Here is a 19,375-nt window from a genome sequence, read left to right as displayed (position 1 = left end):
CAAAGAGAAAGGTGGGGAGAGGTGCAACAAAGAGAAAGGTGGGGAGAGGTGCAACAAAGAGAAAGGTGGGGAGAGGTGCAACAAAGAGAAAGGTGGGGAGAGGTGCAACAAAGAGAAAGGTGGGGAGAGGTGCAACAAAGAGAAAGGTGGGGAGAGGTGCAACAAAGAGAAAGGTGGGGAGAGGCGCAACAAAGAGAAAGGTGGGGAGAGGCGCAACAAAGAGAAAGGTGGGGAGAGGCGAAAAAAGAAAGGTTGGAGAGGCGAAAAAAGAAAGGGGGGAGAGGCGAAAAAAGAAAGGGGGGAGAGGCGAAAAAAGAAAGGGGGGAGAGGCGAAATAAGAAAGGGGGGAGAGGCGAAAAAAGAAAGGGGGGAGAGGCGAAAAAAGAAAGGGGGAGAGGCGAAAAAAGAAAGGGGGGAGAGGCGCAACAAAGAGAAAGGTGGGGAGAGGCGCAACAAAGAGAAAGGGGGGAGAGGCGCAACAAAGAGAAAGGGGGGAGAGGCGCAACAAAGAGAAAGGTGGGGAGAGGCGCAACAAAGAGAAAGGTGGGAGAGGCGCAACAAAGAGAAAGGTGGGGAGAGGTGCAACAAAGAGAAAGGTGGGGAGAGGCGCAACAAAGAGAAAGGTGGGGAGAGGCGAAAAAAGAAAGGGGGGAGAGGCGAAAAAAGAAAGGGGGGAGAGGCGAAAAAAGAAAGGGGGGAGAGGCGAAAAAAGAAAGGGGGGAGAGGCGAAAAAAGAAAGGGGGGAGAGGCGCAACAAAGAGAAAGGTGGGGAGAGGCGCAACAAAGAGAAAGGTGGGGAGAGGCGCAACAAAGAGAAAGGTGGGGAGAGGCGCAACAAAGAGAAAGATGGGGAGAGGCGCAACAAAGAGAAAGATGGGGAGAGGCGCAACAAAGAGAAAGGTGGGGAGAGGCGCAACAAAGAGAAAGGTGGGGAGAGGCGCAACAAAGAGAAAGGTGGGGAGAGGCGCAACAAAGAGAAAGTGAGGAGAGGCGCAACAAAGAGAAAGGTGGGGAGAGGCGCAACAAAGAGAAAGGTGGGGAGAGGCGCAACAAAGAGAAAGGTGGGGAGAGGCGCAACAAAGAGAAAGGTGGGGAGAGGCGCAACAAAGAGAAAGGTGGGGAGAGGCGCAACAAAGAGAAAGATGGGGAGAGGCGCAACAAAGAGAAAGGTGGGGAGAGGCGCAACAAAGAGAAAGGTGGGGAGAGGCGCAACAAAGAGAAAGTGAGGAGAGGCGCAACAAAGAGAAAGTGAGGAGAGGCGCAACAAAGAGAAAGGTGGGGAGAGGCGCAACAAAGAGAAAGGTGGGGAGAGGCGCAACAAAGAGAAAGGTGGGGAGAGGCGCAACAAAGAGAAAGGTGGGGAGAGGCGCAACAAAGAGAAAGGTGGGGAGAGGCGCAACAAAGAGAAAGATGGGGAGAGGCGCAACAAAGAGAAAGGTGGGGAGAGGCGCAACAAAGAGAAAGGTGGGGAGAGGCGCAACAAAGAGAAAGGTGGGGAGAGGCGCAACAAAGAGAAAGGTGGGGAGAGGTGCAACAAAGAGAAAGGTGGGGAGAGGCGCAACAAAGAGAAAGGTGGGGAGAGGCGAAAAAAGAAAGGGGGGAGAGGCGAAAAAAGAAAGGGGGGAGAGGCGAAAAAAGAAAGGGGGGAGAGGCGAAAAAAGAAAGGGGGGAGAGGCGAAAAAAGAAAGGGGGGAGAGGCGCAACAAAGAGAAAGGTGGGGAGAGGCGCAACAAAGAGAAAGGTGGGGAGAGGCGCAACAAAGAGAAAGGTGGGGAGAGGCGCAACAAAGAGAAAGGTGGGGAGAGGCGCAACAAAGAGAAAGGTGGGGAGAGGCGCAACAAAGAGAAAGATGGGGAGAGGCGCAACAAAGAGAAAGTGAGGAGAGGCGCAACAAAGAGAAAGGTGGGGAGAGGCGCAACAAAGAGAAAGGTGGGGAGAGGCGCAACAAAGAGAAAGTGAGGAGAGGCGCAACAAAGAGAAAGTGAGGAGAGGCGCAACAAAGAGAAAGGTGGGGAGAGGCGCAACAAAGAGAAAGTGAGGAGAGGCGCAACAAAGAGAAAGTGAGGAGAGGCGCAACAAAGAGAAAGTGAGGAGAGGCGCAACAAAGAGAAAGGGGGGAGAGGTGCAACAAAGAGAAAGGGGGAGAGGCGCAACATGAGAAAGGTGGGGAGAGGTGCAACAAAGAGAAAGGGGGGAGAGGCGCAACAAAGAGAAAGGTGGGGAGAGGCGCAACAAAGAGAAAGGTGGGGAGAGGCGAAAAAAGAAAGGGGGGAGAGGCGCAACAAAGAGAAAGGTGGGGAGAGGCGCAACAAAGAGAAAGGTGGGGAGAGGCGCAACAAAGAGAAAGGTGGGGAGAGGCGCAACAAAGAGAAAGATGGGGAGAGGCGCAACAAAGAGAAAGTGAGGAGAGGCGCAACAAAGAGAAAGGTGGGGAGAGGCGAAAAAAGAAAGGGGGGAGAGGCGAAAAAAGAAAGGGGGGAGAGGCGAAAAAAGAAAGGGGGGAGAGGCGAAAAAAGAAAGGGGGGAGAGGCGAAAAAAGAAAGGGGGGAGAGGCGAAAAAAGAAAGGGGGGAGAGGCGAAAAAAGAAAGGGGGGAGAGGCGAAAAAAGAAAGGGGGGAGAGGCGAAAAAAGAAAGGGGGGAGAGGCGCAACAAAGAGAAAGGTGGGGAGAGGCGCAACAAAGAGAAAGGTGGGGAGAGGCGAAAAAAGAAAGGGGGGAGAGGCGAAAAAAGAAAGGGGGGAGAGGCGAAAAAAGAAAGGGGGGAGAGGCGCAACAAAGAGAAAGGTGGGGAGAGGCGCAACAAAGAGAAAGGTGGGGAGAGGCGAAAAAAGAAAGGGGGGAGAGGCGAAAAAAGAAAGGGGGGAGAGGCGAAAAAAGAAAGGGGGGAGAGGCGAAAAAAGAAAGGGGGGAGAGGCGAAAAAAGAAAGGGGGGAGAGGCGAAAAAAGAAAGGGGGGAGAGGCGCAACAAAGAGAAAGGTGGGGAGAGGCGCAACAAAGAGAAAGGTGGGGAGAGGCGCAACAAAGAGAAAGGTGGGGAGAGGCGCAACAAAGAGAAAGGTGGGGAGAGGCGCAACAAAGAGAAAGGTGGGGAGAGGCGCAACAAAGAGAAAGGTGGGGAGAGGCGCAACAAAGAGAAAGGTGGGGAGAGGCGCAACAAAGAGAAAGGTGGGGAGAGGCGCAACAAAGAGAAAGGTGGGGAGAGGCGCAACAAAGAGAAAGGTGGGGAGAGGCGCAACAAAGAGAAAGATGGGGAGAGGCGCAACAAAGAGAAAGGTGGGGAGAGGCGCAACAAAGAGAAAGGTGGGGAGAGGCGCAACAAAGAGAAAGGTGGGGAGAGGCGCAACAAAGAGAAAGGTGGGGAGAGGCGAAAAAAGAAAGGGGGGAGAGGCGAAAAAAGAAAGGGGGGAGAGGCGAAAAAAGAAAGGGGGGAGAGGCGAAAAAAGAAAGGGGGGAGAGGCGAAAAAAGAAAGGGGGGAGAGGCGAAAAAAGAAAGGGGGGAGAGGCGAAAAAAGAAAGGGGGGAGAGGCGAAAAAAGAAAGGGGGGAGAGGCGCAACAAAGAGAAAGGTGGGGAGAGGCGCAACAAAGAGAAAGGTGGGGAGAGGCGCAACAAAGAGAAAGGTGGGGAGAGGCGCAACAAAGAGAAAGGTGGGGAGAGGCGCAACAAAGAGAAAGGTGGGGAGAGGCGCAACAAAGAGAAAGGTGGGGAGAGGCGCAACAAAGAGAAAGGTGGGGAGAGGCGCAACAAAGAGAAAGGGGGGAGAGGCGCAACAAAGAGAAAGGTGGGGAGAGGCGCAACAAAGAGAAAGGGGGGAGAGGCGCAACAAAGAGAAAGGTGGGGAGAGGCGCAACAAAGAGAAAGGGGGGAGAGGCGCAACAAAGAGAAAGGTGGGGAGAGGCGCAACAAAGAGAAAGGGGGGAGAGGCGCAACAAAGAGAAAGGTGGGGAGAGGCGCAACAAAGAGAAAGGTGGGGAGAGGTGCAACAAAGAGAAAGGGGGGAGAGGCGAAAAAAGAAAGGGGGGAGAGGCGAAAAAAGAAAGGGGGGAGAGGCGAAAAAAGAAAGGGGGGAGAGGCGAAAAAAGAAAGGGGGAGAGGCAAAAAAAGAAAGGGGGAGAGGCGCAACAAAGAGAAAGGTGGGGAGAGGCGCAACAAAGAGAAAAGTGGGGAGAGGCGCAACAAAGAGAAAGGTGGGGAGAGGCGCAACAAAGAGAAAGGTGGGGAGAGGCGCAACAAAGAGAAAAGTGGGGAGAGGCGCAACAAAGAGAAAGGTGGGGAGAGGCGCAACAAAGAGAAAGGTGGGGAGAGGCGCAACAAAGAGAAAGGTGGGGAGAGGCGCAACAAAGAGAAAGGTGGGGAGAGGCGCAACAAAGAGAAAGGTGGGAGAGGCGCAACAAAGAGAAAGGTGGGGAGAGGCGCAACAAAGAGAAAGGTGGGGAGAGGCGCAACAAAGAGAAAGGTGGGGAGAGGCGCAACAAAGAGAAAGGTGGGGAGAGGCGCAACAAAGAGAAAGGTGGGGAGAGGCGCAACAAAGAGAAAGGTGGGGAGAGGCGCAACAAAGAGAAAGGTGGGGAGAGGCGCAACAAAGAGAAAGGTGGGGAGAGGCGCAACAAAGAGAAAGGTGGGGAGAGGCGCAACAAAGAGAAAGGTGGGGAGAGGCGCAACAAAGAGAAAGGTGGGGAGAGGCGCAACAAAGAGAAAGGTGGGGAGAGGCGCAACAAAGAGAAAAGTGGGGAGAGGCGCAACAAAGAGAAAGGTGGGGAGAGGCGCAACAAAGAGAAAGGTGGGGAGAGGCGCAACAAAGAGAAAAGTGGGGAGAGGCGCAACAAAGAGAAAGGTGGGGAGAGGCGCAACAAAGAGAAAGGTGGGGAGAGGCGCAACAAAGAGAAAGGTGGGGAGAGGCGCAACAAAGAGAAAGGTGGGGAGAGGCGCAACAAAGAGAAAGGTGGGAGAGGCGCAACAAAGAGAAAGGTGGGGAGAGGCGCAACAAAGAGAAAGGTGGGGAGAGGCGCAACAAAGAGAAAGGTGGGGAGAGGCGCAACAAAGAGAAAGGTGGGGAGAGGCGCAACAAAGAGAAAGGTGGGGAGAGGCGCAACAAAGAGAAAGGTGGGGAGAGGCGCAACAAAGAGAAAGTGAGGAGAGGCGCAACAAAGAGAAAGTGAGGAGAGGCGCAACAAAGAGAAAGGTGGGAGAGGCGCAACAAAGAGAAAGGTGGGGAGAGGCGCAACAAAGAGAAAGGTGGGGAGAGGTGCAACAAAGAGAAAGGTGGGGAGAGGCGCAACAAAGAGAAAGGTGGGGAGAGGCGCAACAAAGAGAAAGTTGGGAGAGAGGCGCAACAAAGAGAAAGGTGAGTGAGGCGCAACAAAGAGAAAGGTGGGGAGAGGCGCAACAAAGAGAAAGGTGGGGAGAGGCGCAACAAAGAGAAAGGTGGGGAGAGGTGCAACAAAGAGAACGGTGGGAGAGGCGCAACAAAGAAAAAACAATAGATGTATGCATGTTGCGCGTAAATATTTAATCAATAAACTCTTAACTACTGGTCACATAACACTGAAATTAACAGGAAACTTATCAACCACCAAGGATAGTTTATAAAAGAGTAAAATCTGTGTTTGCATGTATACATAAAACGTACAAAAAGATGTTGGCAAGTTGAAATGCACAATGTTCATTTCAACTTGCTGATATATTTCTAATACTTTTGCGCATGCACAAATTCATTCATAGCTTGAAGTTGTTTAATTGTAAGTCTTTCTCATCTATCTGTCGATAGCTCAAATAGTAGGGAATGCAGCTGGGGCGCTAAATGTTTTCTCTTTGATTTTAACTAATGGAACCAAAGTCATTTTTTTTTTAAATATTTTTTTAAATCAGTACTATATATTAGGTATAATATAATATTCAATAGAGAATTGGCTCTGTAATAATAAATACGAAACCAGCATGAATTAAAATATATTTAGGCGTACCCCCCCCCTCCATAGTTTACTCTAAAATTTCGTGAGAGATCTTTTTTATTAATTTTTTTTTTTTTTTTTCGTTTTAACATAAAATAAATTCTGAAAGAATGCATTCTATTCATTGGGAGGATAGAGATATAAATAGAAAATTACTTTTTTTTTAAAGTGGGAGATGATCGTACTATAAGCTATGTGAATTCATTAAAATGGATAATACACTTCAATCCTTGGGTGGTTAAACAAAATATCCAGATAAGAACGCCTTGGAGTTTTATGGGTTTTACATAAAGTATGGATACTTGATTTGCATGTTTAAAAAAAAATAAATAAATAAAAGGAGAAAGAAGAAAACTATCAAATAAAAAAAAAAAGAGAAACATTTTTAAAAAAATTAAGAAAAGAGATAAAATTTCATTAAAATAAACGCTAAAAGAGAAAGAAAAAATATGGAATTTATGTATTCATTTTTGTAGTGTGCGTTTGTGTAGAGTTGGAGACAATATACCAATACATAAATAACAAATACAAATTAATATATTAATAACAAATAAAAAAAACCATGATATTGTTTTCATAGCTAGACATTAGGATTGCTAAGAATAATTTTCTATTTGAGAAAATTTTTCCCATATTTTTTGGCAAAAGGAGGGATCGTTTTCTTCCCGTGTTTTATACTCCTTTTTAATTTTAAAATCACACCTTTTCTTTTCTCTTGGCTAGCCATACTTTGTATTCCTGCCTCGACAACATTATCCATTACAATGTTAATTTTTCTTTTTTTTCTTCTTTTTTTCTTTTGCATCTTTTTGTTTTCTCTATAATAGAACAACTTTTTTGTCCCTTTGATACTTGAGCTTCTTACAATCTCAAAAAAAAAAAAACAAAAAAAAAAAACCCTGCCGCTATAACACTTTAAAAAGAGACAATTTCCTTTTTTCATGTGATGATTTTTTTTTGGGGGGGGGGGACATCATCATTAGTGAAGTTTTATATTTTAAATAGCTAAAAAGAGTGTTTATCATTATTTTATTTATTCATTTTTTTGTTTAAACCAAATGCACTCATTTCAGAGCCAAGGATCTTGCGATATGGACAGCAGATGGTTTTATTGGCATTTGGTCACAAGAAAAGACATACAAGAAAAAAAACATCTTTTTAATGTAAAAAAAAAAAACAAAAAAAAAACAATACAAAAAAAAACAAAAACAAATGAACATAGAAACATTAGAGGCTGGAATTTGTGTGCGTTGAATGTATATCATCAGTGCAACATCGTTTGCGACTGTGTACCTCAATCTATTTTCTTCTTTGCCAATCAGCCAAATCTTTTCCTTTTTAACTTCATTCCTAATGTGCTTTCATTTTCATTATCAGCTCTTGATGAAGATTTATGTTCCCTATGAGAACTGCATTTCACCATAAACATTTGACAAACACTTAAAAAAACAAAACAAAAAAAAAACAACATATATAAAACTTTACGAAAAGAGAGACGTTAAGTAATATACAGACCAAAGGAAATTACAATCAAATCAAGACTGTTTTTAGCCATCGAGAGAGCGAGAGACGAAGGAAGCACTTAAGAAAACGAAGAACAACAAGAAGAATGTAAAATGAAGAGCGAAAAAAAAAATGTGAAAAGATTCAGAGTAAAAAAAAAAAATGGAGTATGAAACGAACTGGGAGGTTGGAAAATGGAGGACGGAGATTTCTTTAAAAAAAAAAAAATCTGCTAAAACCTTTTATCTTTTGTAACCGTATGAAACGAAAGAAAAACAAACAGAAGAAAATTTGAAACAGAAAGTTTAATGCTTTTTTGTTGTTGTTGTTGTTGTTGTTGTTGTTTAACCATTCTGAATAGGAATATAAAATGGAGTAAATTGTAAAGAAAGCCGTTTATTTCAGCTTGTATTGTTTATTTCGTTTTAAAGAAAGCGAAAACAACTTCGCACTGTTGAATGTAAGCAACCTGTCCCTCACCTCCCTAACCCACTCCTACACATACTTCAACTTAGTAAAATGAATTTAAAAATAAAAACCAATTTATACAAGAATGGAAACCATAGTGTCTATGATTAAAAAAAAAAAAAGAAAGAAAAAAAAAAAAGAAATTAAGAAAAACAAAAAACTGAAAGAATTAAGGGAGGATTTGAAAATTAAATGCAATGTGGAAGAATTTCTTATGCTGTTCTATGTTTAAGCTTTGGCGTTTTATACTGAAACACCCAACAAACCTTTTTTTTTTCTTTCTTTCAGGTCAGACAATCAAGGGAGACAACCGCTATTCTCTACAATTCCCAATGAGTGCAAAACAGTATAACTTCTATATATATATATATATATATATATATATATATATATATATATATATATATACTAGCTGTACCCTGCCACTCGTTGCTGTGGTGTAAATGGTGTAAGGTGTAAAATGACAAAAAAAAAAAAAAAAAAAAAATGCATGTGTCTGATATGTTTAATTTTCCAAAACTTGTGGATACACAATATTCCTGGTGGTTCCCGATTCAGTGCAAATGAAGAGATTGTTTGGTTTGCCGACTCTAGAACATGCAACATATAATTGCCCATGTGAGAAGCAATCAGTATGTAAATATAAGCCGCACAATTCTAAAGATTGTCCCTTTGCTTTGTTGATCGTGATAGCAAATGCCAGTCTAATTGGGAATTGCAATCTCTTGAATTGTAATGGCATGTCTGTAGGAATCAGGACATCCTCGCCCTTGAAAGGCCCCGTTAAAATTGTGGCTTCTATTAGGTTAGTCATTAATTTTTTTTACAGAAAAACGTGTGCCATTACAAAGCTTGGGCTGATTAATATTTCGCAACAGGATGATTGGCACGCCAGTTTTCAATTGCAGTACATGAGGTGGCATCCATGGCAAATCTAGCGAATTCAAAAATTCTGTTGGATAGTTGACTGCTTCATCTTCTTCAAGAACAGTGTTGACGGAGTTGCATGTGACTAACTCACCAGGAATGTTCAACTGAATAGTACTGTTGAGTTCATAAACATCTTTGTTCTTGGGTGCAAGAATGGCTCATTCACTCAGCCAACTGAGATCCTTATAGTTAAATTGGATGTCAGCAAAAACCCTTTTAATCAAGTTGTCTTTTGTTGTCACTAAATTACAGAAGTTTTGTGGCAATGTAATTTGCCCTGTGGTCAGATTATCCGGCAGTTTTCCATTCCCAATTTGCAGTAATTGATTTGAAAATAACTCGTGATCATTTTGTTGCTGGACACGCATATTGGAATGTTGTCACATGTTGCCAAAAAGTGGAATATTTTAGGCAAGCATTTATTTCATCTGCTGGTGTTGATCGAGGAATTATAGGTAGTGTTTGCCTGAAATCTCTAGCTAGCAATAATACTGCATTCTCAAAGAGTCGGTCATTACCACGCAAGTCTTGCAATGATCGATCCAGAGCCTCCAGTGATTTTTTTGTGTGCCATTATGCATTCATCCCAAACAATAAGTTTACATTTCTGCAATAACTTTCCCATACTCGATGTTTTTGAAATGTTGTACATAGGAGTTTCCATAAATTGCTTATTCAATCGTAGTTTCAAAGCTGAATGAGCAGTTCTTCCACCTGGCAGTAATGTTGCAGCTATTCCAGATGATGCAAGAGCTAAGGCTATGTCAGAATGTGATCGAATGGTTGCCAAAATTAATTTAATTAAGAAGGTTCTACCAGTTCCTCCTGGCGCATCTAAGAAGAAAATTTCTCCCACCCCATTATTGACTGTTTCCATTACTTCGTTGTAAATGTGTTTTTGCTCAATAGTTAGTTTTGTAATATTTGAATGAATGTACAACAAAAGATCATCTGTGTTGTAAGTTTGTTCTCGACGCAATTCTACATCAAACAAAGTCGCAGCAGATCGATTCGGTGATGTCATTCCCAATTGAGTGAGAACTTTGTTTGCAATTTCTAAGCACACATTTTCAATCTGTATCAATGTCTCATTATAAATTTCTGCTGTAAAATCCAGGTAGGTATTTGCAGTTTCATTGCGTTTTTGATGCAAAATGTCTTCGGCCATGTGTGATTTATATTTCTTCCATAACTCTAATGGAGATGAAGGGGAGCAAGTTGTCAATATGATGGCAAACAATGCACGAATTTGAATTGGATGCGATGTGCAACATGCATCATTAATGCATTCATCCCAGTGTCCGTCATTCTCCAATAAATTCAGTGCTTGATATGCACTGCGAAAAGTGGCACGTGTAACACCATTGACAATTTTTAAGTGCTGGAAAGATGTTGGATCTGGGACATTTACCAACAGCATGCGAAGGAAAAAAACATTCATCTTGTTTGGGATGAATAGTATAAAGTCGGCCTATTGTGTTTTCTTTGTAAATTCCAGGGTGTCCGTCTACTCTATCTCCTCATTCAAATAATTTCCTACTCCTATTCCATGTGTAATATATGGGCATTTCCGAATAGTGTTGATGCAAAGGCGTCATTTTGACATAACGTGAAAAAAGCCATTAATGTTGTCGCCGGGGGATTAAGAGCTATCTGTTGCACATTTGAAGCTGTAAAGTAAATGCGTTGTCCATTTTCTAAATGTACTGATAAGTGAACAATAGTTGGACTTCGTTCATGTATTGGAAATGAAAGAATTCGCCATACAGTTGCATTACTACTTACATATCTTCCAGCTTGAAACTGTGCAATTTCATCGATATGTATGTTTGCATTCCTATCATTGACTTGAGTTTTCAAACCAAAAACTGCCATGTCACTGCCTTTATTCACATACTTGCAAATGTATTTGATGGATTTAACTGAGTTATAGTATTACACATTAATGTGCGATTTGTAGGCTTTTGAAAGTAAAGGTGAATATGGAACAACCCACCGGTTATCGACTTCATTATCACCATTGCACGTTTGTATGATTGCTAATTTACCACCATTATCTGTAGATCTTCTCCTGTATAAAGGATATCCATCATTTCCTGTAACTGTGTCTGATATTAATGTCCGAGGATATCGCTTAGAGCATTTTCCATCTTTCATACATGGTGAATTTGGATTTAATATACCACAAGGTCCATGTATCATATGTTTTGTCACAACTTCATGCAAGTCTTTATCAATGTCAGCATCAGGTATTTCAGCATGTATTACATTGTCGATTTGATCTGGACTGATTTTGTTATAGAGTCAGATTAGTATGTGTGAGTGTGGTAATCCTCTCTTTTGCCACTCCACTGAATACATCCAGCAGCACACAGACCCAAAGACTTTATGCTTAACAATGAAATCTATTAGCGATTTCAGCTTTTGTCTGAAAACACGTGCTGTAATATCATGCCTGATGATTGTATAGGAAGTAATAGTTGCTGTATATCATCCCAGGCAGGGTTGCATGTGAATGTACTGAACAGGTCAGGACAGCCATACTGACGAACATATGAAAAAGCATCCTGAGTGTACTCATGCATATGACGTGGACTGCCTATATATGAAGACGGCAAAATTGTTAGTCTTCCAACGTTTGTAGTATTACCATCAATTTGAACTGCATCTCGCAAGTGAACATATTCTTCAGAGCGAAGTTTGGACTCATTCAAACATATGAACAGCAAATGTTCAGATTCAATTTTTACGTACATGTCTACGATGTACTGGTGGAACAATTGACAGCATTTCAGAATGTGATTGGTTTCATTTTCCCGAATCATTAATCGGTATGAATAATAGTTCATTGCGCTGTATTTTTTATTTGTTTCCTTGCCAGTAACTGGATTTATCATTTTAACATTGAAATGATATCCATCAACACCATCCTAGAAAATGATTGGATATTGCAGAGCATCATAGCATCAATGAGTTTCTTCAATGTTTGTTAAGTGATCATTTCTCCTATGAAGGACAATATCCCTTGGTTGAAATTGATCTCCAACTATAACAATTGCCACCTCATCTATAGTTGGAGCATTGAATCTTTGCACGTGTTCTCCAGCAGGAGCTTTGTCAGCACAAAAAACAATCTTGTGTATCAGATAGCATCATTTCAATTTCAGTTTTGAATAAACACACCAAATTGTTTTTATTATGAAGCATGTCTTGCAGTTCGGAAACAATGGACCTTCTTGTGCCAGTTGAAATTCCAAACTGTGCATTCAGTTCATCATTGTTATCACCGATGAAATACAGTTGTAGGAATTTATGATGACCATCTGGGCAAGGAAGCAGAGATCGAACTTTATGGTAAATTTGTTCCTTTACTTTAAAAATTGGCATGAATTGCGCTGTAATGATTTCTGCACAGAACAATGTCATTTGGAAGCAGGAGTTGTATTTCCTGATGTTCGATAGAAAATGCTTTGATTCAGCAGTATATCCAGCAAGCAAAGATTTTAATGGTTCTGGTGGTTCCTCAAGTTGAGGTAGTTTAATTTTTCCATTGGCACAGCACAATCCTTTAGTTTCCCCCTTAAATTTCAGAGCCTTGCAGTAGGGACACACTTCAGTCATTGTGCTGATTTGAACCTGGTGACTCAAACTGTAATCATCATCAGGGTCGTAGTGGAATGCAAGCCGATCCCAATCCCGAGTTGGTTGAGCATGGAGTCGAGTTTGATGCTGAGCTGCAGTTTCTTGTTGACGTCTTTCCACATGTCGCAGTCTCTCACGTTCATTCCATCGAGATCGAAGCAGATCTGTATTACGGGATTGTTGTACCAGTAATCATGCAGCCTCAAGTCTGGAAGCACATCAATCTGCTGCTTCATTGGCACGTATCAAAATCATCCATCGTCTGCTCTGCTCGTTTGCCGATGCTCGTTGTTCAGGATTTTGACTGTCAACTAATCGCCGAATTGAATCGGCATTGCCGGTACGCCGACCTAAGTGTGATCTGTGGCGGGGCATTTTAAACGGAAAAAACTGTAACGCCACCAATACTTACCAAGAACGATTATAGATCCAAAGAACAGCCAAAAGGAAAAGGGGTTGTCCTAAGCAGTAAATGGACAAATTGCTAATGTAAGAATCGAACAAAAGAAAGAATTCTATGTTTTTTTGTTTGTGGTAAATAGGAAAAGTGATGCAACAGTAATCCACGTGAATTTACTGTTTATGTAAAAAATAAGGAAGCACGTAGAAAAAAATTGATTTATGGAGTTTTTTGTTAGAAAAAAAAAAAAAAAAAACTGTTGTAAAAAAAAGAGAAAAGCAAAAAAAAAAAAAAAAAAACAAATAGCGAAATGAAATAGCATACACTGAGATAAGGCAATTATACACCGCAAATGCAAAAAGTAATATAAAGAAAAAACAGGATGAAAAAAAAAAAAAAAAGGTAATGCAAGGAACGTTGGCGGAAAGAAGTTTAATTTGATCAAAATAGAGAAGAGGAAAAAAACAAATAAAAAACTGGAAAATAAACGACACCGCTAAGTGTAAACATTAATATATAAAGAATAAGACAGGTTGCATAAAAAAGAAGGAATTAATACAATGGTTTATATATAAATGTAAAGTGAACAAACAGTAATGCAAGTGAATTTACTGTTTATGTAAAAAATAAGGAAGCATGTAAAAAAATAATTAATTTACGGTGTTTTTTTGTTAGCAAGTAAAAAAAAACGGCCGTATACAAATGAGAGAAATAAAAAAAAAACTATATCGAAATGAAAACTATATCGAAATGAAATAGCAAACAGTGAGATAAGGTAATTATACACCGTAAATGTGGAAAGTAAGATGTAAAGAAAATGGAGGAAGCAAAAAAAAAAAAAGTTGGCAGAAAAAAGTTTGTTTAATATGATCGAAATAGAGACGAAAAAAATGAAATAAAAAACTCGGAAAGTAAACAACACCGCTAAGTGTAAAAAATAATATATATATATATATATATATATATATATATATATATATATAGGAAAAAGCAGACTGCATTAAAAAAAAATGTAAATTGACGTAACAATAATGCACGCGAATTTACTGTTTATGTAAAAAATAAGGAAGCATTTAGGAAAAAATAAGTTACAGCAGTTTTATGTTAGCAATAAAAAAAAACGGTTATATAAAAAAGAGAAATGAAAAAAAGAAAAACAAATGTCGAAATTAATCGGCCGTAAATGGAAAGTGACGTTGTAGGAAAAGTTTTATGTAATATGGCATTTCTTTTTTACTTTTAATATTTAAAAACACAGTTAGGTTAGATAAAATCATTGCTTCTGAATATGATGAAAAACAGAATTTTCTGAAACAGTTAAAGAATGCGCAAATACTTGGAGGGAAATAAAAAGTTAGCCACAATTATAGATAGTCGGCACGTGTGTGTTTAAATAGAATTTAAAAATAAGTCAAATATACACTGCTAATGTTTAAAGATAATATCTAAAGAAAAACTAGGACGAAAAAAAAAAAACCAAAAAAAAAACGAATTAATGTAAATGTTTATATAAAAATATGACAGGGTTAATGGTATACTTAGTGGTAATGAACGGCGTGGAAGAAACCGAAAGTACACTCAATGCCCTCGGCCAAAAACGGAAAGTGACGGAAAGTGACAGTGTCGAAAAACATTTTTTTTTAATATGGTAATATTTTTTCATTTTTAATATTTAAAAACACAGTTAGGTTAGATACAGTCATTGTTTCAAAATATGTTTACAAACGGACTTGTAAATTTCTAGTTTATCGACTTTGAACAAACCAGACGTTTCATTTTTATATATATATATATATATATATATATATATATATATATATATATATATATATATATATAAGTTTGTATATTTGTATGCATGTAATCAGTGGATATATAATGCAATTGACTATTGATCTCCAATCAGTCACAATGTCTCTGCACTCTCAAAGATTCTAGAAGTTTCCTAATTTTCAACACCAATGGATTTTTACCTCACCGGAATTATTTACCATTTCTTCTGCCTTTGGAACAGGCATTCTCAGAACTTCATGTAGTTTGGATGTTACTTCATATTTGGATTCTTTCAAATGTTATGGATTACTTCATTTTTTACTTGGATTATTATTCGTCCGACCTGGCATGAATATCCCGTAAATAATTGAACTTAATTCAACGTTTGATTGCCTAGGCCATATATCCTTCATCTATGCTTTTAAATAATTTTTAATAACATTTTCAATATATGTGCTAATAAGCAAAATATGTTTATTCATAATTAATAATTTTGCTAACTACATTTTCCTCTGATGATATGAGCCACTATTGAAAATGCATGGATTAATGAAATATAATTCTTTTCCACATATCCCTCGTTTCAAACAATAAATTTTTGACTTGAATATATTTATACATATATCTTTAATTCACAGATTTTCACTATAATTCCTACATTTCCATTTTCTTTATTTTATATATTAAGCTTTCTCTTTTTTGGCGGAGATCGCCATGAAAATATTCTTACTATAATATTTAATAAGACAATAATTAATTTGATTATCAAATCTTTTATTTAACTGATTTATTGTTTATGTGTGTGTGTGTGTGAGAGAGAGAGAGATGATATATAATTATTTCTATAATCAAACATGGTCGCAGCTCACACAAACCATGAAGGCTGCAGACCAGCAGTGTTAGAATCGAATTTTGCCCTCATCTGAACTCATCAGTAGAACATATTCAAACTCAGGATTCGAAACCAGAGTCACTTGCATATGAGATGAATAGCCTGCCACCTGAGCCATAGTGCCACATACAAGAAAGTCTATTGGCTAACACAAATCAAACAAATCATGGTGAAGTCTGACTGTGGAATATACCTACTTCTCAACAGAGCCTGTAGTCATTCAGCTATTAAAAACCCAGGTCTCAGAAGTAGGGTTTTTCACTTACAAGGATGATGTCATCTAACAAGTTAATCAAGCCAGCAAATTAATAGTAGTTTTTTTGTGTGTGCGATGATATATAATTATTTTCACAATCAAACAATGTCGCAGCTTACACAAATCATAAAGCCACAGACCAGAAGTCCTAGACTCGAGTCTGTGGATTTCATGGCTTGTTTGAGCTGCGACGTTGTTTGATTGTGGAAGTGTGTGTGTATCTATAAAAGTGAGATTGTATTGTGTGAGGACACTTCTCAACCTATATACTCAATGAACTTTTGATCTACAGACTTAAAATTTTGTATAGAGGGTATTTAGACATGTGGAAAACTTTTTAATCGATTGTCATCCGGACAATAGGGCTACTAAGGGATCAAAATTGAAAAATTGGTATGTGGACGTCATCGGATTTTTATCTATTTGCTGTTTCACAAATGCGCATGCATGAATGGTTCATATTACAGATTTCTTATGCCAAGAATAAGTAGGTTTGAAAACATTTCTTAAAGATCTTGTCAAGCCTGCCTAATGGTTATCATACTTGACTTATAGTCTTGGTTTCGATCTCAGGTTGAGTACATTTTTTTTTAATTACAAAAAGTGAACTGTTTAGAAAGAACATAGTACTCGCATGCACAGGTCTTAGTTTCTGTATGTATTAAAATATAATATTTATACATACTTTATGATCAGGCAAGCCCGGGCAGCCTACTAATAAAATATAATTACCTTCAGAATGAGAGAGAGAGAGAGAGAGAGAGAGACAGACAGACGACGAACATGATTTCTATCAGATTGTAACCATAGTTAAATTACACAAAATTAAATAATTGAAAATATGCTACCAGTCATAGAATTGATTGATTTTATATCTAAATATTAAATTCTGACTTTAAAACAAATTAAGAGTAAGAAGTATGTTTCTTTTAAACTCAATGAAAGAAATAAAGTTTCCTTTAGATTTTCGATTCAGCAAAAAGTTAATTTTTCATTTCAGCGTTTCTAAAATTACTTTTAAATTAGACAATGAATTTTTTTTCTGAACAATATTATTTATTCAATAACTAGCAGAACCTGTTAACCAGTGTTGCCCAGTTGAAGCATGTCCCCCCCCCTAAAAAAAAATTAAAGTATGGTGGTTGTTGTTGCCCAACCCTTTCATGTTAAGAACGGCTTTCAGAATCGACACTGTACAACTCATGCTCTTTACTCATCCAAGTTATGACAACAGGAACATTGCCAGCATCCTCAAAATGCATCGCTGGATTGCCACGAATAACAGGAACGAGCCCAGGGTGATGAAAACAAAGTTTCCAGCCACGGTTGGTGTGGTTTTACGTGAGAGTTACATCATGCCACCTCACATCTTCGAAGTCGGTTTGAAAGTCAACATTAAAGTGTACCTGGATGTGCTGAAGAGTGTGGTGATCCCCTGATGCAATCAGGTGGCTACTAGCAGACCTTGGGTGTGGCAGCAGAACCCAATGCCGCCCACAAGTCCAAAGGGACCAAGGCTTGGCTTCAAAAGTGGTGCTACAACTGCACCATTCTCTCACTGGCCCTCTCCTTCCCTAACCTGAACCTAATGGACTACTTTGTTTGGTTATACGTTGAGAACATCACCAACATAACCTCCCACAACACCAAAGTCAGCCTGATCGCTGAGCATTTGCTGAGCTCCTGCCGGTGTTTGTGGAAAAGGCATGCTCCCAGTTCCAGACCCGTATCGAGTCAGTGATTGAGGCTGAAAGCAGCTACATTGAATAGATGTCAGCTCTACTACATAATCAAGTTACCGGAATTGATTTTTTTTAATATAAGTTTTAGAATAAAGCTGTAGTGTTGTTTTCATTAGGGCGACAATTTTATTGTTCCACCGGTATAATAATGCGAATAATGTACACTTGGCGATACAAATTTATTTAGAACAAGAGTTGTAGGAGTCTGCATCTGCACATTAACTTTGCTTCATCAGATTTTGAAACGTTTTAAGAAAACTTACTTCTTAACACATTATCTATTTTTTTACCTTAAAAAAAAAAAAAAAAGCACATATTTTTTAAATCAAAGAAATCTAAAGAATTTTAATTTTTTAAGGGATGCATTTTATACTCTACATCCATTTCTATTTGCTTTTCTGACTCACGAGTCGTCTCAGAGAATTTTCATCAATTTACTCTTAAAGCAATAGATTTGCTCTCACTCAAACTCCTCAGGCCTGCTTACAACTGCAACTAGAGATAATTTTTTTTTTTTCAATTCTTTAAAAATAGAAAAGCTAATTATAAAGCCGGAACTAACTGATTAAAATATATCCGCTTTTTTAAGTTTTTATTCTAGTTTTTGAAAATGAGAAAACCTTCCTTCTTGTGCAAAAAAAAAAAAAAAAAAAAAGGAAAGAAACGCAGATTATTAGTAGAATTAAGCCAGTAGTTACCATAGACTTTCTTTGTACAAAATATTCAAATAGCTTAATTGGATGAGAGAGGATGGTAAACGTTCCTCTTCATCCCACCATTCCGATGCTGCGACAACAGCGACGATTCACTAGCCAATTTATTAATTTCTTGGGAAAAATCTACCTGCCAAAGCTCTTAGCATATCGAAAGATAATGAATTCATACGAATCAGGTTTTTGTAATAGAATTATAGAGTCTTCAGGTTCCGACAAATTTTGTTGGGAGTTTTTCTTTCTTGCTTTTGTTGTTAAAGTTTTTCAAAAATTTATATTCATTTGTTAAATTTAAAAGCTTGAAGGTATGATTGTAAGAAGAATGATTTAAGAAAACCAAAAAAATAAAAAAGTTTGGTAATTCTTTATTAAATATAGCTTACACTATATACAACAGCGGTAGTGAATGTGGTAATTTTCTCTAGATGAGGGCATGAAAGTGACTAAACTGTCGAGGAGGATACTTCAGATTAACAATAAGGCATGAAATGGTTTCCCTCTTGCAGCAAATTCATTTGTATATAGAAGTTGAAACAAAAGAAAAGAAAAAAGGAATGCATTGCCCCCCCCTCCTAAACATGGCACGAAAAAGAATAAAACTGTGACAGCATATACAATTGTGCATATGCTGAAATGGAAATGAAATCGAATATAAAGTTTTGTTGTTTGTTTTTTTTAAATTTAAATTTTCGTTTTTTAATTAGAGAAAAATAGATTTTTAAATGACAGTGAGATGAGGTGGAAAGTGAAAAAGGAAACAAAAGGGGGGTTTCGTTGGGGAAAAATGAAATAGAATTCAATAATGAAGTTTAAAAATGTCCTTTTTTTTGTAAAATTAAAGAAAATATATTCGTTAAAATAGATTGAGACTGAAGACGACAAAAGAAAATAGAAACGAAGTAAAAAACAAATAAATAAAAAAGAGAAACGAGTGGAAATAGGAACAAGAAAAGACAGGCAAAAGAGGGAGACAAAAGACAGAAAAAGGGTAGAGAGAGGGGAAAGAGAAAGGGAAAGAGAGAACTGGAAAGAGAGAAGGGGAAAGAGAAAGGGAAAGAGAGAAGGGGAAAGAGAAGGGGAAAGAGAAGGGGAAAGAGAAAGGGAAA

General features: G+C 39.0%; 2 protein-coding genes across 2 annotated transcripts in view; both read right to left on the bottom strand.

The window, feature by feature from the left end:
• The window catches only part of LOC145258199 (26S proteasome non-ATPase regulatory subunit 3-like), a 497,578-nt gene that overhangs the window by 65,074 nt on the left and 413,129 nt on the right, over positions 1–19,375 (bottom strand). The window lies entirely within an intron of this gene.
• LOC145258014 (uncharacterized) lies at positions 8,774–10,481 on the bottom strand. Its single transcript, XM_080115740.1, has 2 exons — positions 9,373–10,481; positions 8,774–9,326 (listed from the first exon to the last, which is right to left on the bottom strand). Exons 1-2 carry the CDS (start codon positions 10,290–10,292, stop codon positions 9,197–9,199), a joined length of 1,050 nt encoding a protein of 349 aa, XP_079971866.1. The 5' UTR covers positions 10,293–10,481; the 3' UTR covers positions 8,774–9,196.

Source organism: Euprymna scolopes, chromosome 33 (assembly GCF_053919585.1).
Source record: "Euprymna scolopes isolate OS-2025 chromosome 33, ASM5391958v1, whole genome shotgun sequence".
NCBI lineage: Eukaryota > Metazoa > Mollusca > Cephalopoda > Sepiida > Sepiolidae > Euprymna > Euprymna scolopes.
This window is presented reverse-complemented; position numbering and strand designations above follow the sequence as displayed.